Here is a 27445-nt window from a genome sequence, read left to right on the forward strand (position 1 = left end):
GGCAGGGGCTGTGGCTGCTCTTCGGTGGGGAAGGAGAAGCCAGAGTGTGATTGGTATATATATTTTTTTTCCTCCACCCCCCCTTTTTTTTTTAAAAAAAATCCCCTAAATATTGTGGGCTGTTCTCCATGGTTGTTAGTGTGGCCTGTACAGCTGGGGGGGGGGTGTTGATTGCAGAGGGGGCGGAGAGCGGAGAAAAAGTTGCAAAGCTTTTCCGAACTGGAAATCGGGCGTTTCAGAAAACACACACACAAAAGCAACTTTTGTTTCCGACCAACAACGTGACGTTAATGGGGGGGGGAAGGCGGACCGGAGTGGGCCGGGGATGCATGAAAAATCTGCTCCCCCCCCGTCCCAAATCTAAAGCAGGAGCGTGCTAAAGGAGCCAGGTAGATTAAGATCAAAGGGTGTGTGTGTGTGTGTCTGTGTGTAAACGGGGCAAACGGCCGAGATTTCTTTTAACTTTAACAAAAAGTTGCGGCGACCTTAAATCTAACTTCGGTCTTGCGGGGGGGGGGGCGAAGAAAAGGGTGGCGGCGGGTTTTAAACTCTAACCTTAAACCCGGGACTTTAACCCTTCTTTTTAAAAAGAAAAGAAATCGGAGAGGGGGGTGGGCTTTTGCAAAAAAAACAAGTCCCGCTTTGCTTCAAATCCAAGCCAGGCCGACTTCCCACCTCGGCTGGCTTTAAGTAGTAGTTTCCCCGAGCCCCGGGGGTGGAGTAACGGAGTCCGCCTCGACCCGCGGAGGGTTTTTTTCCTCCTCCCGCGGGGTTGGGATGGGGTGGCGCTTACCCTGGATTCTTGGCGGAGGGCGCTTTTGAAAACGGCTTTGGAGGAACTTCCGCGGCGGACGAGTTTTTTTTTTTCCCCTCCCTCCCCTTTCCTTTTTAAGAAGACGAGGGGTCTCGGTGGACTTTGCACCGGGAAAGGGGGCTGGGTGGAGAGAAGGAGAGAAAGCTGCGTTTGCATTAAGAGGTGGAGGACCCGTTTGTTTGAAAATGGCTTTAAAAGAAAAAAAAAGATCCTTTAGGGGGGGCTGGGGGTGGATAAGAGGTTCCCCCCCTTTTCCTTTTTGCAAAAGGCTCGGGAAGAATTGAATAGATTCTTTCCTCTCTTCTCCCCCCCCCTTTCTCTCTCTCTCTCTCTCTCTCTCACTCACTCTGGTTTTGTTCAGTGCTTCCACCCCATCCCCCCCTGGCGCCACCTCCCCCCCTCCCTTGCCTGATTGTCTGTCTCCTGGAATCTTGTGTGTGTGTGTGTGTGTCTTTTTTTTTTTGTTTAAGTGCCTCTTGCTTCTGTTCAGGCTTGCCTTCCTTTTTGCAATCATCCAGGCCGCTGCAAACTTTTTTTTTCCGCCTCCTTTCCCCCCCCCCCAAACTTGGGGAAAGTTACTTTCTTTCAGGCGCAGGTTTAAAACACACACACACACACCAGAGCAAAAAAAAAAAAAACTCAACAAAAACAGCCACCCCTAATAATAATTCCTTGGGCCTCGCCCAGACTGCTAACAAAATAAATCTGCAGCATAGCAACTCTCCCAGGCTGGACCCCCTCCCCACAAAGAGCACCCAGGCAGGGCTGTGTCCCCTCCCTCCTTCCTGGATCTTTGCAGCCACCCTTCATTTTTCCAGATTCTGAAACACTTTTTTTTTCTTTCCAAAATTGTGTGTCTGTGTGTGTTTTCAGCCAAAGCTTTGGGAGTGTGTGATGATGGGAAAAGGGGGCATACAAAACAGTTGTCTGGTACATTGTGTGGTGTGGGATTTTTGATTTTTTTTTGGGGGGGTGACTCCCTCCCTTTGGCACACTGCAAGCCAAAAGTCTCTGATGTGGGTTCCTTTTGCCTGTGTGAAGGCCCCCCCCCCCATCAAAGGCAGAGAATGGTGTGCTTGTGTGTGTATCTTTAAGACGCTGTTGGCATTGGGGAGTGATGTAATATTAAGGGTTTTTTTTTTTTCCTTCTTCTTCTTCTAAAGCTGGGATTGAATTCCAGCCCTTTTAGCTTCTGGCTCCGGGGATTAGTCACAGGGGTGGTGTGGTTTAGAGTGTGTTAAGGAGGGGGCATGATTTAAAGAGACACCAACACGATTCGCCTCCCCCCTCTTCCTCCCTTTTTTTTTGTTTTGTTTATTTTTTATTTTTGTCTGGCTGCGCACATCATCTTCCAGGAAATCCTCAACAAATAATTACGGTCCAAAATAGACCCTCATTCTTAGGGAAGGTGAATCCTGCAGAACTGGCTTTGAGTTAGTAAGCCAGACAGAAAATGGGGGGGGGGCGGAGGGGGGGGAGAGGAGGAAAGTGTCTTAAGATGGAGTCCCCTTTCAGCTGAGGTTTTGAAATTTAACATATACATATATAAATATTAAACTCTGGCACATCCAAGAGCCGTTTGAGCCCACAGACACTCAAGCTCCCACACAGGCGCTCTGGTGGAAAATATGAACTGCCGGGCAGAAAGCCTGCTGTAAAAAAAAAAAAAAAAAAAGTTGGACTTCGGGATTGGAAACACTCGCCGCATTGTGTGGCGGGCGCGTAGCTGTGCTCACACCAAAGCGGGGCCCCTTGTTACACTCAGCCCTTCCACTGAGTAACTTTGGAAGGCTTGCATCCCATCCTGGGATAGGATTGGCGTTGGCCTGCTTCCCATCCTGGGTGTGTGTGGCCCATTGCCTTCTGCCATTTGAAGCCTTGTTGGGAGAGTAAGTGTTGGCAGGGTAACTGGGACCCCCCAAAAGATGGGGAGGGGGAGATGGCAGTGATTGGATCTTTGGCTCTCCTACATCAGGTTTTGTGTGCCAGTCTCAATATAACTATGTATGTATGTATGTATGTATGTATGTATGTATGTATTGGAACTGGGACCCCAAAAAAGATGGGGAGCGGAGATGATAGTGATTAGATTCTTAGTTCTACACAAGGACTTGTGGAGGTATATATATATATATATTGGAACTGGGACCCCCCAAAAGATGGGGAGCGGCGATAGTGATTAGATTCTTACTTCTCCTACACAAGGACTTGTGGGGGGTATATATATTGGAACTGGGACCGCAAAAAAGATGGGGAGCGGAGATGATAGTGATTAGATTCTTAGTTCTACACAAGGACTTGTGGAGGTATATATATATATATATTGGAACTGGGACCCCCCAAAAGATGGGGAGCGGCGATAGTGATTAGATTCTTACTTCTCCTACACAAGGACTTGTGGGGGGTATATATATTGGAACTGGGACCGCAAAAAAGATGGGGAGCGGAGATGATAGTGATTAGATTCTTACTTCTCCTACACAAGGACTTGGGGGGGTATATATGTATTGGAACTGGGACCCAAAAAAGATGGGGAGTGGAGAGGATAGTGATTAGATTCTTACTTCTACACAAGGACTTGGGGTATATATATATTGAAACTGGGACCCCCAAAAAGATGGGGAGCGGCGATAGTGATTAGATTCTTACTTCTCCTACACAAGGACTTGGGGGGGGGTATATATATTGGAACTGGGACCCCAAAAAAGATGGGGAGCGGAGATGATAGTGATTAGATTCTTACTTCTCCTACACAAGGACTTGTGGGGGATATATATATTGGAACTGGGACCCAAAAAAGATGGGGAGCGGAGAGGATAGTGATTAGATGCTTACTTCTACACAAGGACTTGTGGGGTAATTGTTGGGGAACTAGAACCCCCCCCCAAAATTGGGGAGGGGCAGATGGCAAGGATTGGTTCCTTGGCTCTCCCAACACAAGGCCTTATTGAATGGATAATGGTTGGGGAGAATGGGACCCCCGAAAGACGAGGAAGGGGCAAGGACAGGGATCAGATCCCTGGCTCTCCTACGTGAAGTTCTGTTGAGAGGTTAATTGTGGGGGAGACTGGGACCCCCAAGAGATGCAGAAGGGGAGAAGGCAGCCATTGAACCCTTGGCTCTCCTGCACAAGATCTTGTTGAGTAGGTACTTGTTGGGAAGTCTGGGACCATCCTCCCCCCAAAAATGGGAAGGGGGAGATAGGAGCAATGCAATCCTTGGCTCTCCCACATATGTGCTCTTCCCCCCCCCCTCTTCCCGGACCCAGATTGGGGTTGTGTGGGTGGTACAGACTGTCATGGCCTCTGTGGTAGAGCTTGCCGGTTGTCTCGTCTTTTCCTTCCCCACACCCTGGCGCTGGTCTGGGGTTGGTTTGTGCCAGGCCTGGGGGCAATGCCAGCCAACAGACGGCGGTGTGTTGTTTTTTCTGCCTCCTCCCTCTGGGCTTGGCAAAGAAGATAGCTGAGTTGGTGGAGCTATGCTGGCAATGGCGTAGGAGGTATGGCGGAGGGAATCTAAGGAAATATTCTGCAGGCTCCCTCTTCTACCTTGGAGGTGGGAACAAACAGACCCCAGAAGTTTCTGGGAAGAGATGCTGTGTGGGGGGAGTGGGGAGGGGGAGAGTGAAGGATAGGAGTGTCTGTAAGGCACGGAAGGTTTTTAGTGTGACAGCCTGCTACTCTGGGCTTCCTAATTTGGATTTCCAAAATACCCCAAAAAAGAATAAGATGAGAAGTGACTGTGAAGAGCGCAACTTTATTATTATTATTATTATTATTATTATTATTATTATTATTATTATTATTATTATTATTATGGATCATCGCACAGTCAGACAGATGTTCAGACTGGATTTGGCATTTTGTCTACCTATTATTATTATTATTATTATTATTATTATTATTATTATTATTTTCAAAGGAGGGTGGTTTCCTGCATAAAGTCATTTTCCCCCCCTTTCTGGAAGGTTATAACTGCTTCAGCCTGATCAGCATTAAGAAACTGAGAACTGGAAAGGGAGGCAGCTGATAGTCCCAAAGGTGCTTTTCCAAAAGGCAACTGGACTTTCTTGGTTTTTCCTGGAAGATGTTTCGCTTCTCCTCCAAGAAGCTGCTGAGAAACTGAAGAAAGAACTGAAGAAGCATCTTGGAGGGGAAGCGAAACATCTTCCAGGAAAAACCAAGAAAGTCCAGTAGCCATGACCTGGAGGACTTGAGAATCTCCATAGACACGTGGCTGTTGATTGGTAAGAGGATTGTAAAGCATGGGTCAAGAAAAGAGGTCTCTTCCAACCCCTCCCTCCCTCCCTCCTGGTCAGCCCTAAGTACAGGAAGATGCAGGTAGCCTGTTGGGAAGCTGTTCCTGAGCGAGAGCCTCAGAGCAGGCCAGGCCTGGGACATCCACGGATGGAGCAGGATCTTGGAAAAGGCGGCCTGTTTCTTCAAGCTGGCTCCCTAGAGCAGTGGTTCTCAACCTTTTTAATGCCGCGACCCCCCCCCCAACCGGTCGTAAGTCGAGGACTACTCAACCGGTTGTAAGTCGAGGACTACTCAGTTGGTGCAGCACCGTTTGCAGAATGGGACTTTTGGCGGGCTCAGCAAGGCAGAGACAGCCTGGACAATTCCTATGGGCTTTGGAAAGCCAATCGGATTTGACTCTATTTAAGAGAGTCTATTCTATTGGCTTTCAAAAGCCAATAGAATAAAAGGGAGTAGCACAGCTAAGGAAAAGGGGGGGGGGGAATGGCGGATTGCGTTGTTTGGCGACTCCCGTGAAATGGTCGTTCGACCCCAAACGGGGTCCCGGCCCACAGGTTGAGAACCACTGCCCTAAAGGTTTGGGGCAGGGGTGTTCAAACTTGACCACTCGAAGACTTGTGGACTTCAACTCCCAGAATTCCTCAGCCAGCCCTGGGAGTTGAAGTCCACAAGTCTTAAAAGTGGCCAAGTTTGAAGACCCCTGGTTTTGGGGAATGCACACCTTGATTATGGAGACTGTCAACCTGAGGACAGGCTTCCTCTTTGGCCTCCAGGAGCCTTGCCACAAGCCAAGCATCCAGATGTTTCCTTTCAAATCATGTGAGTGTGTAATATGGCAAGCTTGTGCTATCTTTGCCTTTCTCTTCCATCTCTTTGTGAGAAGCAGAGGCTTCTCTGAATTAGTAATCCAGACAACGCTCAGATGAGTCTATTTCCTTACCAAAAGGATGGATAAATAGACTGTCCTCCTTGCCTCTGCCATTCGTAAGGCACCCATTGGACCGTATTCCCATGACACCCCTAACCCAGTCCACTGCTTTCTCATGTGTGGGTAGCAACGCTTCTCCCCTGGCTGAGCAAGAATTTTGGTGACCTAATCCATAAAGGAGGAGACATGGAAACACAATATACAACTTCCTACTGGACCACACCAAAGCTCTTTCTGGGATGGATATGTTTAGAAGTCTGGTCCTCCAAAGTAGAAGCAGTATGACGTTTTCCAGTCCCAAAATAGCTTTGTTTTGTCTCATTTTGCTTCCATGCATTGGGGATTATTCAGGCTGAATTTATTAATTCCCTTGGGGTCAGTTCTGTCTTTTTAAAGTTTTTTTTGTTTTGTTTTGTTTTTTTTGGGGCCCACTGTTGTCTCTCGTGTTCTCCATCGTTGTGGCTTGTGCAATCCAAACCTTTGGATCTGACCCACCGAGATAAAAGTTAGTTTTTAGGGGTTTAGAGATTTCTCCTGGGCCTAATATTCTGTTGAGTATTGAGCACTCTTATGGGCAACTCCAGAAGACTTTGACGCCAAATATATACATCTATGTATAGAGTGCTTTTCTATTTTTGTACGCATTCTGGTCATGCATAAGACCTGTCATATGTCCAGAAAAAGAGATCGTAGCCTTCTCATGCCTGAGGAAGGCCAGAAAAAGTGCAGGGTACCTTTTCACGTATTTTCCTTTTAAAGTGTAAAAACAGAACTAGTACGGAATGCAAAGCACACTGTGATGTATCCTGGTTTGCTTGCCCATCATGTCTTAAATAAGCATCCCTAGCGCAAACCACGTGATGGAGAGGTGCAGTGTGGGAGCCCAGCCTGTTGGGTGCACTTAGATCAGTGGTTCTCAACCTGTGGGTCGAGACCCCATTTGGGGTCGAACGACCATTTCACAGGGGTCACCAAACAACGCAGTCCGCCATTTTCCCCCCTTTTTCTTAGCTGTGCTACTCGCTTTTATTCTATTGGCTTTTGAAAGCCAATAGAATAGACTCTCTTGAATAGTCTAATTCTATTGGCTTTCAAAAGCCCATAGGAATTGTCCAGGCTGTCTCTGCCCTGCTGAGCCCGCCAAAAGTCCCATTCTGCAAACGGTGCTGCACCAGTTGAGTAGTCCTCGACTTACGACCGGTTGGGGGGGGTCGCGGCATTAAAAAGGTTGAGAACCACTGACTTAGATGGCCCTGAAGTGAGGAGTCCCACTTGACCAGGACTGAAAGGATGAGTTTGAACCACACACCCCCCCCCCCTCTTTTGCCTTGCAAAAAGTTGTACTGGGCCTAAACCCCTCTCCTGATGGACGGTGCCTAGCGAAGAGCCCCCTCCCCCCCCGTGTGCAGGTGATAACAAAGACCCATGCTTTGAGTTCAATGGGGAAGCCTCTCGGGATGTCCATGCAGAGGAATGCCATGATTGTCACAGTCACATGAGATGAGGGAGGGTGGCCTGTTACACCCTGGGAGCATCATCTGGATGGTAGAGGCAGACCGCACCAGCGTATCGGGCAGCACCAGCCTGAGAACAGTAATCCATTCAGTGGGGCTGGGCAGCTGATGTCACGGTCTCTCCACCACCACCATCCCTTCTTCCCTTGCTAATTAGTGAGAACAGGCTCTGTGTGCGTGTGTGTGTGTGTGTGTGTGTGTGTGTGTGTGCGCGTGCATGTGTCCCTGCGTGTGCATGAGAGAGATAGGTTAACTCGGACGATGGAGAAAGAGCAGAGTCCATGTGTTACTACTGTTCTTCTCCAATCGTTCTCTCAACCTCTTGTTCTCCAAGCTCGCCACAACTAGCAGGTGAAGGCCTTAAGTAAGCTAGACCCATGGATGGTAGGCAGCTTCCTACTCTCAACATTGCCTCTTCCGGAGGCTTTGGTGGGCCCCGACGACTCACGTGTTGTGCGCGCTTGCAACTCGGTGTCCTCACGTCTCCCCTGGGCTCCAAGAGGGAGCAAACTTCCCACGCCAGCCCTCTTTTGCCGCACTCCTCTGAGGAGGCGGGTTGGAGCTGAGGAGGCAGTTGTCCCCACGTCCAGCACGTGCTTCTCCTCCTCCTTGTCGGGGTTTGGAAGACAGCTCAGTTTGTGGGGTGCTCGTGGCTGTCACTCTTGGGGTGCTGCCCAGTTCGTGCTGTCTCTCTTTGCTTCCTCCCGTTTATTTTTAGCTGTTGCCTCTCTTGCCGTTGCCTGTTGCTTGGAGACTGGTGCCGTGCCTCTGTGTCTGTGTGTGTGTGTGTGTGTGTGTGTGTGTGTGTGTGTGTATGGGGGGGGTTGTGTGTGTGAAAGAGTATTGGGGGGGGTCTTTTTAGGTCTTGTAGTGCCAAGAAGCAAGGAAGAGGGAAGGATGCTGAATTGCATTTGAAAGGGAGGGGGGTGTACCACTCCATTTGGCCCTAGTGCAATTCTGTGCTTGGTGGGCATGGGGGGCGGGGTAGATGCAGTTGAGGCATGCCAGCCCCCCCAGGTTGCAGTATGTGGGCTTGGCTCTCGCCCTCCCACCCCTCGTTCAAGATGACATCACCATCCTAATGGCTCGGTCTAACGCTGATGCCCTTGAACGGGCGCCCGTGTCCCTGGCCTCCATTACAGGGGCCTGAATTATTGATGGGCTCAGAGCGCCTGGGGTTTGGGAAATGGGAAACCACAGCGCCCCCCCTCCTCCTCCTCCTCCCTCCCTCCTTCCCCACCAAGCTCTGACACCCTCTCTGAAGGTATTGGGCCCAGGCTCAGCAATTTCAGCCAAGGAGAAATAAAAGCATGGTGTGTGTGTGTGCGCGCGCGTGTGTGTGTGTGTGTGTGTGTGTGTGTGTGTGTGTGTGTGTGTGTGTGTGTATCTCCTGGGCCACAGGCAGGCTGAGTTCAGACAACATGCTCAGCCAGAGTTTCCCTCCCACGGCAGAGGTCTATGCACCAGATGGGAAACCTTGAACACAACGCGGGTTTGTGTGACTTATACCGACCGGGCGACGGTGACATAACTTTGGTCACTAAAAGGATGGTTGTAATTCAAGGTCTACTTGTATACAGTATAAGGCAGGGTCCTCAACTCTGGTGACTTTAAGACTTGTGGACTTCAACACCCAGAATTCCCCAGCCAGCTTTGCTCCCTAAAGGTTTGGGGCAGGGGTCCTCAACCTTGGCCACTTTTAAGACTTGTGGACTTCAACACCCAGAATTCCTCAGCCAGCTTTGCCGAAGCTGGCTGAGGAATTCTGGGAGTTGAAGTCCACAAGTCTTAAAGTGGCCAAGTTATAAGGTTTACTCTGTGCACTACAAAGGAGCCAATGCATATGACCAACGTTGAAAAGGGGAATTTTTTTTTTTTTGAAAACCCAGGTTTGAAGTTCCAACAGTCGGGCCCCCTTCGCAGTCCGCTAGCCAAACTTTGTGCACTTTGGCAACACGACTAAATTTTATGGCCGTTTCCAGGGCCTCACAGCAATGTGGCTGTGTTGCACAGTGGTTTTGCCAAAGCAAACCACGAGTTAGCTTAACCTACTCAGTGTTTCTTTTACAGCTGCTCGTTTGCTTTAGGACCGCTACAAAAACAGTTGTATGTTGAAGACTGCCTGCATGACACAATACTTGAAAGCCTTTTACCCGGCTTTAACAAAAGAACACTTGTGATTTCACACTTTAGTGGGCTCAGAGAAACAGCAACCTCTGTCGTCTGCCCAGCATGGGAGCTCTTGCAATGTTTGATCAGTTGCTACCACAGCTTAACCGACTTCACATGGCTGTGGGAGAAAATCAAGACTGCAGGCCAATTCTTCCAGAGAGAAGTACAGATGGTCCTCGACTTACAACAGTTCATTTAGTGACCGTTCCAAGTCACAATGGTACTGAACGGTACTTGAAAGCGTTTTTCAGTTACAACCTTTGTAGCACCCCCATGATCGCGTGATCAAAATTCAGACGCTTGGCAACTGGTTCGTACTTACAACCGTTGAAATGTCCTGGGGTCACGTGACCCCCTTTCGCAAGCTTCTGACAAGCCAAAGGCATTGGGAGAGCTAGACTCACTTAACAACTGCAGCGATTCACTTAACAGTCGTGGCAAAGGAGGTCATAAAATGAGGCAAAACAAATGTCTCCCGTAATAGCGTAACTGTTGGGCTCGCTTGTGATCGCGAGGCTAGGACTGCCTGTGTATTTTGATGCAGGTTGGGGAATTGTGGGAGTTGAAGTCCACAGCTCTTTTAAGAAAGGTGGGGTTTCCTGCCTGAGCAGAGGGTTGGACTAGATGACCTCCAAGGTCCCTTCCAACATCATCATCATCATTATTATTATGGATCATCGCACAGTCAGCCAGATGTTCAGACTGGATTTGGCATTTTTGTCTACCTATTGAGTCCTTACCAAGGACCTGGGATAGGCAGATGTGGATGTTTTTCTTTCTTCTTCTTCTTCTTCTTCTTCTTCTTCTTCTTCTTCTTCTTCTTCTTCTTCTTCTTCTTCTTCTTCTTCTCTTCTTCTTCCTTCTTCCTCTTCTCCTCCCTTTCTTCTTCTTCTTCTTCTTCCTTCTCCTTCTTCTTCCTCTTCTTCTTCTTCTTCTTCTTCTTCTTCTTCTTCTTCTTCTTCTTCTTCTTCTTCTTCTTCTTCTTCTTCCTCCTCCTCCTCCTCCTCCTTCCCCTCCTCCTTCTTCATCTTCATCTACATCTACATCTTATTATGGATCATCGCACAGTCAGCCAGATGTTCAGACTGGATTTGGCATTTTGTCTACCTATCGAGTCCTTACCCAGGACCTGGGATAGGCAGATGTGGATGTTTGATGGTATTACAGATGTCGTCGCAGGATGGAAGCAGTTCCTAGTAAGGCCGCCTTTTGCAATTGACTAATAGCGAATTTGTTGTTATTATTACTACTACTACTACTACTACTACTACTACTACTACATTTTAGAGCAAGAGGGTCTAGTGTCAAAAATCTTAGGATACTGGCTGCACACCCTGAGATATGAATGACTGCCTTGTTTTGGGTGCGTGTCTGTGTGTGCGCGCGCGTTGTGTTGAGTTAGTTTGGCCCAACCAGAACTGTTGAGACACAGCCAGCCATTTGGGAAGGGGGACCCCCCCTCCCCAAATGGCTGAGAAAGGACAGCTTCCTCCTTGCCTCCCCAGGGGAGGAGAGCCAGCATTTCTGACTGCTGTGCTGGAAAGATTGTTTATGAAACAATGGGAGAGGCCCCCATCTTGGAGAGACCCACGGCAGCCTTTATTTGCGACTTCCTGTTTGGGGGCGGCGGCGAGGGGGCCTTGTGAAAACTTTCAGAGGTGGGGGCTTTGCAAGCAGTTCCTCCTGCTCCTCCTGTTTGTTCCTTCCCCAGTTTGGAGGGCGGGGGGGGGGGACACCGATGACCATCTGGGGTCTTCCACAGCCCTGGCTATTGTCCGGCCTTTGTGGGGGAAAGCCGATGGGGGCGGGGGCAGCAGTGGTGGCTTCTCTGCCCCCCCCTCCCCTCCCCAGGAATGCTTGCGCGTTGGGGAAAAAAAGAAAGCCTTGTCTTGAAGTTGCTGACCTCAGCTGAGAACCATTCCCCCTTCTGCCCCTCCTCATGTATGCGCTGCCCGGGGAGAGAACATGGCACAAAGGCCCTCCCGGGGCCCCGTTCCCCCACTTCTAAACACGCCCGGTGCTTGTCTAGGCCATAACGGGGGCCAACTCTTTCCTTGGGCTGGGGGAGTCTTTTCAGACCTTCTCCTTCGCCCCTTTCTGCTGCTGGTTCCACCCGGTCGCCCTCCAGCACCCTTCGGCTGCCCAGGACAGGTTGCAAGCCGTGGCGCTGCTGGGTAGGACGTGCAAAGCCCGGGCGCCAGGGTTGGGGCATCGGGGGTGACTGGGATGCTGTCCTCCGTCCTGCAGGCAGGGAGGCTTTCCTTCGAGCTGGCTGCCCCTGCCCTCCCACGCTTGGAGGGCCCAGCCTGGAAGTCGTGAGGTGGCTTGGCTGCCCTCCCAGCCTCCTGGCTGCAGAGGGGGAGAGGCGGCGACGACTTGCGGAAGGTTTCCTGTTTTTCCTCCCCTGGCACACTGGGGAGGGGGGGTGGCTAAAATCCACATGCCGCCGCCACAGCCGTTGCATCCTGGTGGGGGGTGGCTTTGAGCCACCCAGGGCTCCTGCCAACATGTCCTGATCAGATGCAGCCAGAGGATCCGCGTATGGGAATTGCCGGCACTTTGCTTCTAACTCTTCTATGCTGAGGGGGGGGGGGCATGGTGGCGGGGTGGTGGGCTCTTGGCTACCCTGTCTTGGAAACACGCCCCTCCCTTCCCAGACCGAGCTGGCTAACGCTGCCCTTCTCCTTGGCTGCCCTTCTCCTTGGCAGGGTTCGCCTTCCCGGATTGGGCCTATAAACCGGAGTCGAGTCCCGGTTCCCGTCAGATCCAGCTCTGGCACTTTATCCTGGAGCTGCTGCGGAAGGAAGAGTACCATGACGTCATCGCCTGGCAAGGGGACTACGGCGAGTTTGTCATCAAGGATCCCGACGAAGTGGCCCGGCTCTGGGGGGTGAGGAAATGCAAGCCTCAGATGAACTACGACAAGCTGAGCCGGGCCCTGAGGTGAGACGGGCAGAAATTCCAGGAATTTGGAAGGCGAGGGGTGAGCACCTGGTGAGAAGCCAGCGGGGATGGTGGGAAAGGAACGGCTGCAAAATTCAGCCAGTGGGGCTCTCTGCAGCTTTTTAATTTAGGGCTTAGAAACATGCCCACACAGGCATGCATGCAAGGCATCCAGGGATGTACACATGCACGTGCCACTTGGCCCAGCCCTTCTCTCGCAAAAATATGGAAAGCTTGGCTCACTTTGCAGTGCTCCGATGAAAAATAAATTGGGGATGTTTTGCAAGAGAGAATAAAACTTTAGGGGTGGAAAATCTTTTTTTATTCCCCTCGTTTCCCAAGCAGCTGAGAGCGTTATCGCTGTCTGAATAGGGTGATTACGATTCTAAGCACACGTTCCATGCAAGATATGGCAGGAGTTTACGTTACGTTCAAGGGCTAATTCAGTGAAGACCAGTTTTTGTTTGTTTAGGTGCTGATTTAGTTTGTTGGGTTACTTTATAAATTTTCCACTTAACAAAACTAGGGGAACTGTACAGGTAGCCCTTGACTTAACAACAGTTCATTTAGTGACCGCTCAAAGTTACGACGGCACTGGAAAAAGTGACTTAGGACCATTTTTCACACCTTTGTAGCATCCCCATGATCACGTGATCAAAATTCAAATGCTTGGCAACTGACTCACGTTTATGACGGTTGCAGTTTCCTGGGGTCCTGGGATCCCCTTTTGCAACCTCATAACAAGCAAAGTCAATGGGGAAACCAGATTCGCTTAACAACCGTGATGCTCACTTATCAACTGCGGTGATTCACTTAACAACGGTGGCAAGAAAGGTCGTAAAATGGGTCAAAACTCAACAAATTGTGGTCGTAAGTTGAGGACTACCTGTATTGCATTCACAAATGTCTCCTGTATAGCTTGGAAAAAGATTCCTATCTGAAATTGTGGAATGCTGCTGGTGAGACTGTTTCTGCTGTTGGTGGAATACAACTTGGGAAAAATTAGATGTAGCCCCCCTATATAAGATCACCTAAAATGATAGGAGTACAGGTATTCCTCAACTTACAAACACAGTTGGGACCCGAATTTCTGTTGCTAAGCAAGGCGGAAGTTAAGTGAGTCATGCTCGCTTTTGTGACTTGCTTTGCCAGTGATTGCGAATCACTGCAGTTGTTAAGCGAGTCGGGCTTCCCGCCCCCATTGATTTTGCCTGTCGAAAGCTGCCTGGGAAAGTTGCAAATGGCGATGACAACACACACACACACACACACACACACACACACACACACACACAGGACACTGCGATACTTGTAAATACATGCCAGTTGCCAGGCACTCTTGACTTTGATCATGGAGGTGCTGCAGTGGTTGTTAAGTGCAAGGATTAAGTTGTATAAGTCACATTTTTTCAGTGCTTTTGTAACTTTGCTAAACAAATGGTTGTAAGTTAGGGACTACCTCTAGGAATGGGTGCCTCCTAGTCCAGGGGCAGGGGTAGGCAACCTTGGCTCTTTTATGACTGGGTGCCTCCTAGTTCGAGGGGCAGGGGTAGGCAACCTTGACTTTTTTATGACTGGTGGACTTCAACTCCCAGAATTCCTGAGCCAGCATGGAAACCTCTCCCTTTCCCATCAGGAATTCTGGGAGTTGAAGTCCACTGGTCATAAAAGAGCCAAGGTTGCCTACCCCTGTCCTAATCCAACTCACAGCTATTGACCGAGGGGTGTGTGTGCCATTCCATTAAAAAGAATGATTCGGATTGGAAACTCGATGCAAACCAACGTCAGCTTATAGACACCAATAAATCCCTCTTTTCCACATGTATAATAGAGGAATAACCTCATAACTGGAGGGGTAGAAAATGTACACATGCCCCAAGGCTAATAATTTGCTTAGACTGGTTTCTCATCTTTATGTAATAGGCAGTTGTTCCTATGCAAAGTTTGTGGGCTAGTGGCTATTTACAAGGCTGTTACCAAATCCCTTTGCAATCACAGGGACAAGAAGCATCGCTTTTTCCCCGTACGAACAGATGCTGCTTCACACTTGCTGAGGCTGTAACACTTCCTTTCGAGGCTGTGCAGACACCCACAGACTCCCGAGTTTGGTTTTGATGGTGGGGGAGAAGTAGGACTTGTGAGTCACTGACCCCTCTCTTCCTCCTCTTCCTCACGATCCTGCAGATATTACTACAACAAGCGGATCCTGCACAAGACCAAAGGAAAACGTTTCACCTACAAGTTCAACTTTAACAAACTGGTGCTGGTCAACTACCCTTTTATTGATATGGGCATGGCAGGTAAGCATGGTTGGAAGCCCTGCAGAGCAGATTACCTCTGGGCAATCTTCTCTCTGCTCTTCTGCAGACGTTCTCGAACCCAGGGCTAGAACGCCAAAGAAACTTAAGTTTAAAGCATTTAGTACCGCTGGAAAAATGAGCGACGCCCGACCACAGACACGCAGGCATCTACATCGTGATGGGTCTATTGGGTGTGCCCCAAAGGAAAAAAAAAAAGAGAGAGAGGTTCAAAGGTCTTTATTTTACTTATGGAAAAATATATCGACCCATAAGGAAGGAAGATAATTTTCCCATCAAATAATTTAACTTTGGAACGGGAGTGTCCCTGTAGTTGTGCTGGAAACAGAGTATAGGTCAGTGGTTCTCAACCTGTGGGTCGGGGCCCCATTTGGGGTTGAGCGACCATTTCACGGGGGTCGCCAAACAACGCAGTCCGCCATTTTTTTCCCCCTTTTCCTTAGCTGTGCTCCTCCCTTTTATTCTATTGGCTTTTGAAAGCCAATAGAATAGACTCTCTTGAATAGAATCTAATTCTATTGGCTTTCAAAAGCCAATAGGAATTGTCCAGGCTGTCTTTGCCCTGCTGAGCCCGCCAAAAGTCCCATTCTGCCAACGGTGCTGCACCAGTTGAGTAGTCCTCGACTTACGACCGGTTAAGTAGTCCTCAGCTTACGACCGGTTGGGGGTCGCGCCATTAAAAAGGTTGAGAACCACTGGTATAGGTGGAAGGTTTTTTTTAACATAGAGGTGAAAGGAAGGAATTGCAAGTTAAATTCTGAGTTCTCTTTTTTGGGGGGTAATAGGCTGATTGGTCCTGGGGAAGATGACCATTTGGGAGACAAATGTGTTTGTCTAGCAAGAATACAGTCCAGGATGTGGCCAGTTCAAAAGTTCTAGAGTGGGAATGTCCAAGCTTGTGGACTTCAAGGGAGGTTTCCATTGATTTCCCATGCTCTGTTTGTTCCATGATCACCCTGGTTCTCCACCAAGGAATGTCTTCAAGAGCATCTAAGGCAGGGCTGTCCAACCTTGGCAACTTTACAACCTATGGACTTCAACTCCCAGAATTCCACAGCCAGCCATGGCTGTAGGTTGTAAAGTTGCAAAGGTTGGACACCCCTGTCTTAGATGCTCCTGAAGGTCTTAAAGGTCTTTTAAAGTCTTAAACGTTGCCTTGGTTGGACATCCCCAATCTACTATACTAGGAAAAGGGACGGCAGTATCTGGAGGGAGAGTGAAAAGGGGTATCAGCCTAGAATCCCTACATAGCTAACACGCAGACAAAATCCAACCCCTTTTGAATGTTGTTGACCCTTGTCTCACTTTAAGCAGGTGCCGAAAGTTAGCTGAGAAAATTCAGGATTAGCAACTAATCAGTTAGATTGGACTTTCACATGGGGACCTGAGCTTTGGTGCCTGACAAGGGAGTCGGAAAAGGCCTTTGACAAATGGGGTAGATATTTAACAGGTCACTGGTCTTGCTTCCTTGAGCTGAATCTGCCCACCTGGACTTTGAGAAAGGAGTGGTTGGATGGAGAGGGAGGTTAGTTCTCCTCTTAGATGTTTTCACCCTCATTTCTTGTGACGCTGATTTCCCTGGTTTGCTTTCCTCCTCCTTGTAGGTGGGGCCGTGCCCCAAAGTGCCCCACCTGTGCCTTCGGGTGGGTCACACTTCCGCTTTCCCCCTTCCACCCCATCCGATGTCTTGTCACCGGCCGAGGATCTGCGTTCGCCTGGGGTCTTCTCCGCCGTGGCTCGCCGCCTCGCTCGGGGTTCGGTCAGCGACTGCAGCGACGGCACCTCAGCCAATTCAGAAGTCGAGGAATCGTTGGCCGAAGAGCAGCGGCGTGGTGGTGGAGGAGAGGCAGGTGGATTCCGTGGTCCCCCCTTGCCCGGCCATCCACGTTTGACCCACGACACCCTCTTTAGGATCTATCCTCGCCCGCGGGTTCCTGAGCCTCTTAGCCCCTTCCCCGTGTCCCCCATGACTGGGCCTGCTGCTCTCCTGCCCCCCCAGATGTCCCCTGCCCTGCCCCTCACCCCCACTCACATGAATTACACTCCCTCGCCCACCCTCAGCCCCATGTATCCCAGCGGCTCCCACTTCTCCTTCAACCCCGAGGACATGAAGCGCTACCTCCAAGCGCACACCCAGAGTGTATACAACTACCATCTCAGTCCCAGGGCCTTCCTCCACTACCCCAACATTATCATCCCGCAGCCCCAGCGCCTGGAGAAGCCCCCTCTTCCCCCTCCGCCCCCACAGGCTGAGGAGACCCCCAGCCCTTTCAAATTCAAGCTGCAGCCGCCACCGTTGGGGCGCCGCAACCGTGACAAGCAGCCTCCGCCAGCTCCAGCTGTGCCCCCGGGAGACTCCAGCAGTGGTCTTCCTGCCTCCTCCTCCTCCTCTTCTGCAGCTGCTCCGGAGCCCCTCGTCCCCCAGATCAAAGTGGAACCCATCTCGGAAGAAGAGTCTGAGGAAGACCTCACGGTGGAGGTCACCGATATCAGCGAGGATGACGAGGAGGTCTTTAAGGCCCCTTCGGTCCCCCTGGAGAAGATCGAAAATGGGGAGATTTCAGCCTTGGCGCCCCCCGTGTCTCGGGCCGGGGAGAGCGGCAAATGCATTCCCCTCAAATTACGTTTCAAACGCCGTTGGAGTGAGGATCAGCGGCTGGAAGCCGGCGGGACAGGCGACCAAACAGACGACAAGAAAGTGAAGGGTGAGGAGGATGCTGTTGGTCACGGGGACGCAGTGGGAGGCCGGCGGATCAGCACGGAGCTGCAGCAGGCCACAGCAGAGCTGACCCTTGAGAATCGGGACTGCTAGACGGGGACGTACAGCCCTCCCTCCCTCTGGACAGATGGACTGATGACGGGGTGGGTGGGTGGGCTGACTTTGCTGCCTTAACTCAGAGATTATCTTTCTACTTTCCTTTCTTTTTTCTTCCTTCCTTGGCCTGGAACTCTGTACATGCTCTTCTCTTTCTTTGGAAGCCAGAAAAAAAAAATACGTAGGGGCGGGGAAGTTTTTACTTGTCTATATGCATTATATAAATCTAAATCTAAATATATATATATATATATATTATATATATGTAAAACCTCTTTGCAAGGGGAGGATTTCTAAAAATTAATATGCCAGGTTTGTTTTTAAGGGTTCTCTTTCCTCTTTCTCCCGCCCCACATACTATAAGCCTCAGGACCTTTTTAATTAAGATTGCCCCCCCCAAAAAAATATGGTGTATTGGGGGGAGCTTTGCAGGAGATAATAAGGCTACCCTTATTATCTTATGGAAGCGGCCATCCTGTTATTTCGTACACACACACACACACACACACACACACTTGCAATTAGCAATCTTAAGCACAATACACTTTTTAATCCCCCAGTGGATCAAAAAGAGAGTTAGCCATATGTTCTCTGTCCCTCTTAACCCCTTCCCGTACGCCTTTGGCGCATAGCCATGCTGGGCACATGACCACGGAAATTGTCTTCAGACAACGCTGGCTCCCTCAGCCAAGAAACGGAGAGTTGGACACAACTGGACAGGAAGACCTTTCCCTTTTATATATTAACTATATTAAATATTTTATATGCTGCCCAAGACAACTCCTCTTCACTCAATGCAGCCCAGGCAAGTCGAAAGCTTTGACATGCCCGCTGTAAATGGTTAGCGCGGGATCATTGAGGCATCCTTGTTGTTAAAACTCGTCTGTTGTGTTGCCGTTGTCTTCTAACCTAGAAAAAAAGGGGATCGCGTACGTTTTCGGGGCTTGCTACCCCATGGATGGTTGACGGGTGTCTGTACAAAATGTCATCCTCACCACTAGTGGCAAAAGATGATTTTTTCTATCTATCTTTGCCCGCCCCACCAAAGACTTTCCCTTTATAACAATGCTTCAGGAAACTATTAAAAAAAAAAAAACCAAACCCAAGGATAGGCTTCGGCCTAGTTCAGGCTTGTCCAGCCTGCAGGCCTGGACAGCTAACAATGCCACCTCACAAGTCTGTAATCTTTTAACGTTATGTGATTTATACACATTAACTGTACTACAGGTAGTCCTCAATTTATGACCGCAACTGAGCCCCGAATTTCTGTCGCTAAGCAAGACCGTCGTTAAGTGAGTTTTGCTTAGTGACCAAACGATTCCCTTGGTAACTGTAGCGATAGATGTTGTGTTGTTAAAATGGCGGCAGTTTTGCCTCAGTTTATAACCCTTCTCGCCCTGGTGGTTAACTGAATCGCTGAAGTTGTTAACTGAAATGTGTGATTGTTAAGCGAATTGAATTGCTTGCTAGGAAGCCGGCTGGGAAAGTTACAAACATTGATCACATGACCCCGGGGCAACACAGCTATCATAAATACACGGCAGTTGCCAAGTGTCTGAATTTTGATCATGTGACCGTTGTAACAAACGGTCATTAAGCAAATGGTTGTAAGTCGAGGACTACCTGTATGTATTTTATAGGCCACCCAAGATGATTCCAGAACCAGTTTGGTCTAGGCCGGGGTAGGCAACCTTGGCTCTTTTATGACTCGTGGACTTCAACTCCCAGAATTCCTGAGCAAGCCATGCTGAGGGGAAAGGGAGAGGTTTCCAAGCTGAGCCGTGCTGGCTCAGGAATTCTGGGAGTTGAAGTCCACGAGTCATAAAAGAGCCAAGGTTGCCTACCCCTGGTCTAGTGGTTAAGGAAACAGGCTAGAAAGCAGGAGGCTGTGAGTTCAAGTTCCGTTTTAGCCATGAAAGCCAGCTGGGTGACCTTTCCCTGTCAGCCCAACCCACCTCACAGGGTTGTTGTGAGGAAGTAGTAGTAGTAAGAAAGTGAGTTGAATATGTTCACTGCCTTGAGTTCTTTGTAAACGTAAAAAAGGCAGGATACAAATAAATAAAATAAAAAAATCATCTTCACTCAGTGCAGCCCAAGCAAGCCAAAAGGTTGGACCCTCGTGGCCATTAAACCCCCATTAGGTTTGGGAATTAAAGGGGTGGGTGGGATCCGAAGGGTTTTTTTAAAAGTGCCTGTTGCTGTTTTCAAGGAAACGTAAACAGGGAGCGGGCATCCTTTTTTTTTTTATTTCTGTCCACACAACTGTTGTCCTTTCCTTGTGCCCGTTCCCGCCCAGACAACTCTTTCCCCCCATCTTGTTAAGTAATCCCACCTCCTTGCTTTTGCAAGGGAAGGTTTGGATCCTCCATGGAAGAGGATCAACAAAAGTGATCCTGCAGGATGATGGTGCCTTGGAGTAAACAAAAAAAAAATATTTGGGAATCTTGCAACGCAGCCATGTCTCCCCTCAGCTGTGCTTCAAATCTTTATGGATGTATTTGCCTTGCTCTCCACTCTGTTAAGACAGAGGTGACTCAGTTCCCCAAAGAGACAGATTTGCATGTAGACCCCCCCCCAAAAAAAGCTGACTTAAGGGATGCTGCCATGAACCCCAAAGCGGGATCTGGAATGAATAACCTCTTCTTTGTGGGGTCAATATAAAGCAGTAACATGCTTGAGGGTTGTTTCATATATGTATATGTATGTATATATACATATATATATATATATAGCCTTATTCAGATTCTTGTACATATCAAAGAAAATGGGGTGTCGTTCATTTTAAGAATGTACAAAAAGAAAATGAAAACAATAAAGGGTTTTGAGATTTCATAACTTGGTGGTCCATTATGAATTTTGGGATATGGGTGCAATCAATATGTATATTTGGGGGGAAGCAGAGATATTTTGGTAACACTGGGGAAGGCGGGGGGGAGAGCATACAGGGGGTCCTTGGCTTATGACCACTATTGAACACAAATGTTCCATTACTAAGCAAGATAATTGTTACATGAGTTTTGCCCCAGTTTACAACCTTTCTTGCCGCAGTTGTTAAGTGAGTCATTTGGTTACTAAGCGAATCTGGCTTCCCTCCATTGACTTTGCTTGTCAGAATCCAGCTGGGAAGGTCACAAAAGGGGATCCTGGGACAGTGTAACCATCATAAATACAAATCAGTTGCCAAGCACCCGTATTTTGATCACATGACCATGGGGATGCTGCAATGGTCGTAAATGTGAGGACTGGTCATAGGTTCCTTTTTTTTAGAGTCATTGTAAGTTTGAACAGTCATTGAATGGTGGTAAGTTGAGGACTACCTGTGTTTGGGTAATACAGGTAGTCTGCGACTTACGTCCATAACTGAGCCCAATATTTCTGTTGTTAAGTGAATCCTGCCCCATTTTACGATCTTTCAAGCCACAATTGTTAAGTGAATCCCTGCAGTTGTTACATGAGTATCCTGGGTGGTTAAGTGAAACTGGCTTCTCCATTGACGACCTTTCTTGCCACAGTTGTTAAGTGAGTCATTTGGTTACTAAGCGAATCTGGCTTCCCTCCATTGACTTTGCTTGTCAGAATCCAGCTGGGAAGGTCGCAAAAGGGATCATGTGACTCCAGGACACAGCAAAGGTCGTAAATATGAACCAGTTGCCAAACATCTGGATTTTTGTCAAAGGTGGTAACTGAGAACTGGTCATAAGTCATTTTTGTCATTGCCATTGTAACTTTTGAACAGTCACTAAATGAACAGTTGTAAGTCAAGGACTATCAGTAAAAGTTCTTTGCTAAGGTAGGCATTGTAGCTGAATTTATGTTGGAGGTGAGGTCAAGTAATGACCCTGAGCTGCTTCAGAAAATAGATGTTTACCTATGTTCCTTCATCCTATGCTGGTTCTCTTGTACTTGCAAAACCCAATTTGGCCTCTGTGTGTGTGTGTGTCCAGTTTAATCTAGCCTGCTTTTATTTATTTCCCTTCAATTTAAATCTAGAGGTGCCCTGTTTTTCCTGACTTGATTTCCTAGCTTGCTTTAATTCTATATGGAAACGTATGTAAAGTTTCTGATTTGCCTGATACGATAATATAATCCTGATTCCGAAGCTTTGAAAAACGCACACGCACCAATAGGAATAGTGCATGCTGTGAACTTGTGGAACATGGCATTGGCTGCAGAATTAGATTTTTGGAGAATCTCTAGTTGTTGTTTTTTTTTCTTTTAAAAAATACAAATCTAAACGTTTAGATTGGGCCAACTACTGCTTCCTGCAAGCTTGAAAACCACAAACTGTTGGGGTGGGGGGAGAGAGAGGGGACAGAAATAAAGAACTACTATTACTCCTTTCTTTTGCCACAAGTCATACACTATTAGGATAAAAGTGAAATTAAACAAACTCAAAAAACACCCAGCTGATAAAAAAGTGCATAGCTTGATGGGTGCATATTTAAAAAAAAAAAAAAGCTTTTAAACAAAAAGGGATGTGTTTGTTTGAAGGAAGTTAATGCTTTGGTGTTTTTTTTAAAAAAAAATATTAATTTTTTCTTTTTAAAAGCCCGTATTAGGATACTGGAGTTAGCCTTGCACACAATCACCCCTTAAAATTGTCACTGATGCCACAGTATTGTGCTGGCTTCCAGAAATACTGGTTTGTGCTGAAAGTGCCTCTTGCATCCTGCCCTGGAGAAAAATCCTGTCTGTTTTCCACAGGCTCTTCAGCCATTCCACTTCAGGAGTGGAAATCTGTGTTTCACTTGGAGGTTTTCAAAATTGGACAACCGTTTGACTGGGATGCTATAAGGCTCCTGCCTTAAGCAAAGGGTTGGACTAGATGACCTTCGGATGTTCCTTCCAGCCCTGAGTCTGTTAGAGCAGGACACCCTATATCAGTGGTTCTCAACCTTTTTAATGCCGTGACCCCCCCAACCGGTCATAAGTCAAGGACTACCCAACCGGTCATAAGTCAAGGACTTTCCCTGCCCGGGAGCGCCGCGTATGCGGGGTGCCGCCCCCTGCGCCGGCCGAGGCGTAGCTGGCAAGCGGCAGAGACAGTGCAGGCTGACTACTGGCTGGGCCACCAGCTGGCCCAGCCCAAGGGAGGTAAGGCATCCGCCGGGCCCCACGCGTGCCAGCAACCCTCCCTGCGCCCGCCGGCCTCCCACCTCCCACCCCTGGCCCTCTTTTACTTACATTTTTAGTAGTTGCTCAGCAGGGAGGGGTGGAAACTTCCAGACAGCTCGCCTTCGCTGCAGACAACTTGCAGCACGGTTTGCAGAATGGGACTTTTGGCGGGCTCAGCAGGGCAGAGACAGCCTGGACAAATCCTAGTGGCTTTTGAAAGCCAATAGAATTAGACTCTATTCAAGAGAGTCTATTCTATTGGCTTTCAAAAGCCAATAGAATAAAAGGGAGGAGCACAGCTAAGGAAAAGGGGAAAAAAATGGCGGACTGCGTTGTTTGGTGACCCCTGTGAAATGGTCGTTCAACCCCAAATGGGGTCCCGACCCACAGGTTGAGAACCGCTGTCCTATATCATTTCAGACAAATGGTTGTCCAGTCTCTTTTTGAAAGCCTTCAGGGATGGGGCACCCACAGCTTCTGAAGGCAAGTTGTTCCATTGGTCGATTGCTCTCCCCATTAGGTAATTTCTCCTTAATTCCAAGTTGTTTCTCTCCTTGGTTAGTTTCCAACTATTCTTTCTTTCTCTTGCCTTCTGGTGCTTTGGAAAAGAGTTTGACCCCCTTTGTAGGAGCTTTTCACATATTGGAACAGCGCTATCATGTCCCCCCTCCCTAGTCCTTGAAGTCCACAAGTCATAAAAGGGGTCACGTTTGAAGACCCCTGGACTAGACCTAACCCTTGACAACTAAGTGGACTTCAACTCCCAGAATTCCCCAGCCAGCTGTGGGGAAATCTGCTTTTTTGAAGCCCTTGCATTCAAACTCTTTTGCTTTGCGCCTAGAGCAGTGGTTCTCAACCTGTGGGTCAGGACCCCATTTGGGGTCGAATTACCATTTCACAGGGGTCGCCAAACAACGCAGTCCGCCATTTTTTCCCCCTTTTCCTTAGCTGTGCTACTCCCTTTTATTCTATTGGCTTTTGAAAGCCAATAGAATAGACTCTCTTGAACAGTGTCTAATTCTATTGGCTTTCCAAAGCCAATAGGAATTGTCCAGGCTGTCTCTGCCCTGCTGAGCCCGCCAAAAGTCCCATTCTGCAAACGGTGCTGCACCAGTTGAGTAGTCCTCGACTTACGACCGGTTGAGTAGTCCTCGACTTACGACCGGTTGGGGGGGTTGTGGCATTAAAAAGGTTGAGAACCACTGTTCTAACGTTATACGAATCTTCTCCATCCCAAATAGCTAAGCAACATCAGGAGACCAATAGGAATCACACTCTGGAAGGCAACAGATTGGGAAAAGTTACTACCGAATATCTATTCTAGGTGTAGATCCCTTTTAAAACCCACCTTTGGGACAAGCCTGTCCTGCTAGAATTTGTTGCTCATAGGCAAGGCTGTTGTTAAATAAGTTACACTGATTTTATGACCTTTTTGCCCTGGTTACTAAGGAAGTCCCTGCAGTCGTTAAGTGGATCGGGCGTTGTTAAGCGAGTCTGGCTTCCCCCATTGACTCTGCTTCTCAGAAACTAGCTGGGAAGGCCGCATAAGGTGATCTCGTGCCCCAGGGACTCCTCTGTGGTCATTGTAAATATAATGCCCAGAATTTGACCACATGGCCGTGGGGATGCTGCAGCGGTCATAAATGGGAGGACCAATCTTAAAAAGTCATATTTTTTTTTCAGCATGATTGTAACTTTGAATGGTCCCTAAATGAGTGATTGTAACTTGAGAACTACCTACGGTATATACGAGGGGTAGGCAACCTTGGCTCTTTTAGGACTCGTGGACTTCAACTCCCAGAATTCCTGAGCCAGCCAAGCTGGCTCAGGAATTCTGGGAGTTGAAGTCCACGAGTCCTAAAAGAGCCAAGGTTGCCTACCCCTCGTATATACTCTGCAAATTTCATTTAATTGGGCATTTGTTCTTAACCCTGCTATGTTTAAGACTGTAACCCCCTTTGGGGCAAGGAACTGTTCATCTAATTTCTTGGCAGAAGGCAGTTCTATTAAAAGTCCAATTTTGCGAACCCCATAAACCCTGGCGATTGAGAGTTATTTCCATGGCCAAAAGGCTGAGAATCTGGGGAGGAGGTTTGGACATGACAGCTCACCGTTCTACAATTATGTAAGTCTTTAGAAATTCCCCAGGGACTTTCTCTGTTAGTCAGATGGTGGTGCCACACGCTCGTCTCTTCCTTGTTCTTGTCTTTCCTAAAAGATTATCTGCCAGTCCGGCTGAAATTCACGATTCCAGGAACTGCAGCCTCCTCCATGCATACTGGAAGTGGAAGAAATGGGCTTTGCTCTAGAACGGGAATTATTGTTTAGCTGTCTGAAGCTTCAAAAAAACAGTCCTAGAAAAGATCCTGGCCTCTTTTCGGAGAGATTGTACACTAGTTAACAGTAGAGGATAATAATTTATGCCATCTCGGTCAGAAAAAAGCAAAATAGATACAGATAGTCCTTGCCTTATGACCACAATTGAGCCCAACAGTTTAGTTCAGTGGTTCTCAACTTGTGGGTCGGGATCCCATTTGGGGTCGAACGACCATTTCACGGGGGTCACCAAACAAGGCTGTCCGCCATTTTCCCCCCCTTTTCTTTGGCCACGCCCCTGGCACCCGGTGATGTATAAGTGGTTGGGGGTCACCACAACATGGGGAACTGTATTATGGGGTCGCGGCATTAGAAAGGTTGAGAACCACTGGTTCAGTTGCTAAGCAAGACAGTGGCAAAGTGAGTTTGGCCCCTTTTTACGACCTTTTTTTTGCCACAGCTGTTAAGTGAATCACTTGGTTGTTAAACAAATCTGGCTTCCCGGGACTCTGCAACGGTCATAAATACGAGTCAGTTGCCAGGCCTCTGAATCTTGGTCAGGTGACCGTGGGGATGCCGCGACGGTCGTAAAGAGTGAAAAGGGGCTGTAAGTCTCTCTTTTTTTTCCGTGCCGTTGTAACTTTGAACGGTCACTAAATAAATGGCAGTAAGTTTCAAAACTTCAACGCTGCAGGGAGTCCTCGGCGTACGACCACAATAGGCAACAGCATTTCCATTGCTAAGCAAGGGGGTTGCTAAGAGAATTCTGCCCAATTTTAGGAGTGTTTTGGCCAGGCTGTTTAGGCAAAATCACTGCAGCTGTTAAATGAATGTCCAGTCGTTAAGCGAATCCTGTTTCCCCCCCCCCAACCCGTCCCATTAACTGGCTTTGTCAGAGACTGGCTGGGAAGGCGGTGAATGGCGATCACGTGACACTGTCAATCATTGCAAATACGTTCTGGTTGCCAAGTGCCCGAAATTGTGTTCATGTGACCGTGGGGGACGCTGCAATGGTCGCAAGTGGGAGGACCTATCACGAGTACCTTTTTTCAGTGCCATTGTGACTTTGAATGGACACTCAACGAATGGCTATAAGTCAAAGACTTTTGTCTACCTCCCAATGCCGGGAGGTTTTGGTTTGGCTTGGAATTTTGTTTTTGCGCCTCAAGTGCGTACTTGCAGCAATTAAAAAGCCAGAAATATTTTCCTGTGGGGGGGGGGAGTGTGGGTTGAAGTTATGCTGTGCAAGGCACAAGGGTATTCCTGCCATCTAACCGTGTTGTAAGTGGAACAAACCCCTTAGCCACCACGTGTGAAATCAGCTGTACTTGTCCAGACAGGATGCCTCTGACATGATGCATTTCTTTCTCTTTTTAAAATATAGCAGCGTTCCAGTATTTGAGGGGCTGCCACAAAGAAGAGGGGGTCACCTTATTCTCCAAAGCACCAGAGGGAAGGACGAGAAACAACGGTTGGAAACTGACCAAAGAGAGAAGCAACCTGGAATTAAGGAGAAACTTCCTAACAGTGAGGACAATTAACTAGTGGAACAGTTGGCCACCAGAAATCGTGGGTGCTCCATCACTGGAGGTTTTTAGGAAGAGGCTAGACAGTCACTTGTCCGAGACAGTATAGGTTCTCCTGCTCAAGCAGGGGGCTGGACTAGAAGACCTCCAAGGTCCCTTCCAGATTCTATTCTATTCTATTCTATTCTATTCTATTCTATTCTATTCTATTCTATTCTATTCTATTCTATTCTATTCTATTCTACAATCTATTCTATTCCTCCACTAATTCAATTCTAATTCTTATTCTATTCTATTCTAATTCTAATTCTATTCTACAATCTATTCTATTCCTCCACTCTAATTCTAATTTTTTCTATTCCTCCATTCCGTTATCCTATCCTATCCTATCCTATCCTATTCTTATTCTAGTCTTATTCTATTCTATTCCTCCATTCCATTATTCTATTCCATTCCATTCCGTTCAGTTCCGTTCCTCTATTCTATTCTATTCTATTCTATTCTATTCTATTCTATTCTATTCTATTCTATTCTATTCTATTCTATTCTATTCTATTCTTTCTGAATTCTATTCTATTCCTCCATTCCATTATCCTATCCTATCCTATCCTATCCTATCCTATCCTATCCTATCCTATCCTATCCTATCCTATCCTATCCTTATTCTATTCCTCCATTCCATTATTCTATTCTATTTTCTATTCTATTCTATTCTATTCTATTCT

The 27445-nt window shown here is 48.0% G+C and overlaps 1 protein-coding gene across 6 annotated transcripts in view; it reads left to right on the forward strand.

The window, feature by feature from the left end:
- The window catches only part of ERF (ETS2 repressor factor), a 45226-nt gene extending 27423 nt beyond the window's left edge, over positions 1 to 17803 (forward strand). For 2 of the 6 annotated variants that reach the window (XM_039352137.1, XM_039352138.1), the window contains 3 exons: positions 12396 to 12630; positions 14815 to 14930; positions 16553 to 17803. In XM_039352137.1, coding sequence (XP_039208071.1) covers positions 12396 to 12630; positions 14815 to 14930; positions 16553 to 17760 — 1559 coding nt within the window. In that variant the 3' untranslated portion in view covers positions 17761 to 17803. Of the gene's footprint in view, positions 1 to 202; positions 390 to 4252; positions 4370 to 11537; positions 12227 to 12395; positions 12631 to 14814; positions 14931 to 16552 lie in introns of those variants that run through there. The other 4 variants (XM_039352141.1, XM_039352142.1, XM_039352143.1 and 1 more) reach the window with 4 other exon arrangements.
- Positions 17804 to 27445: the final 9642 nt, after the last annotated feature.

Source organism: Crotalus tigris, unplaced genomic scaffold (assembly GCF_016545835.1).
Source record: "Crotalus tigris isolate CLP2741 ecotype Arizona unplaced genomic scaffold, ASM1654583v1 scf7180000018413.2111637, whole genome shotgun sequence".
NCBI lineage: Eukaryota > Metazoa > Chordata > Lepidosauria > Squamata > Viperidae > Crotalus > Crotalus tigris.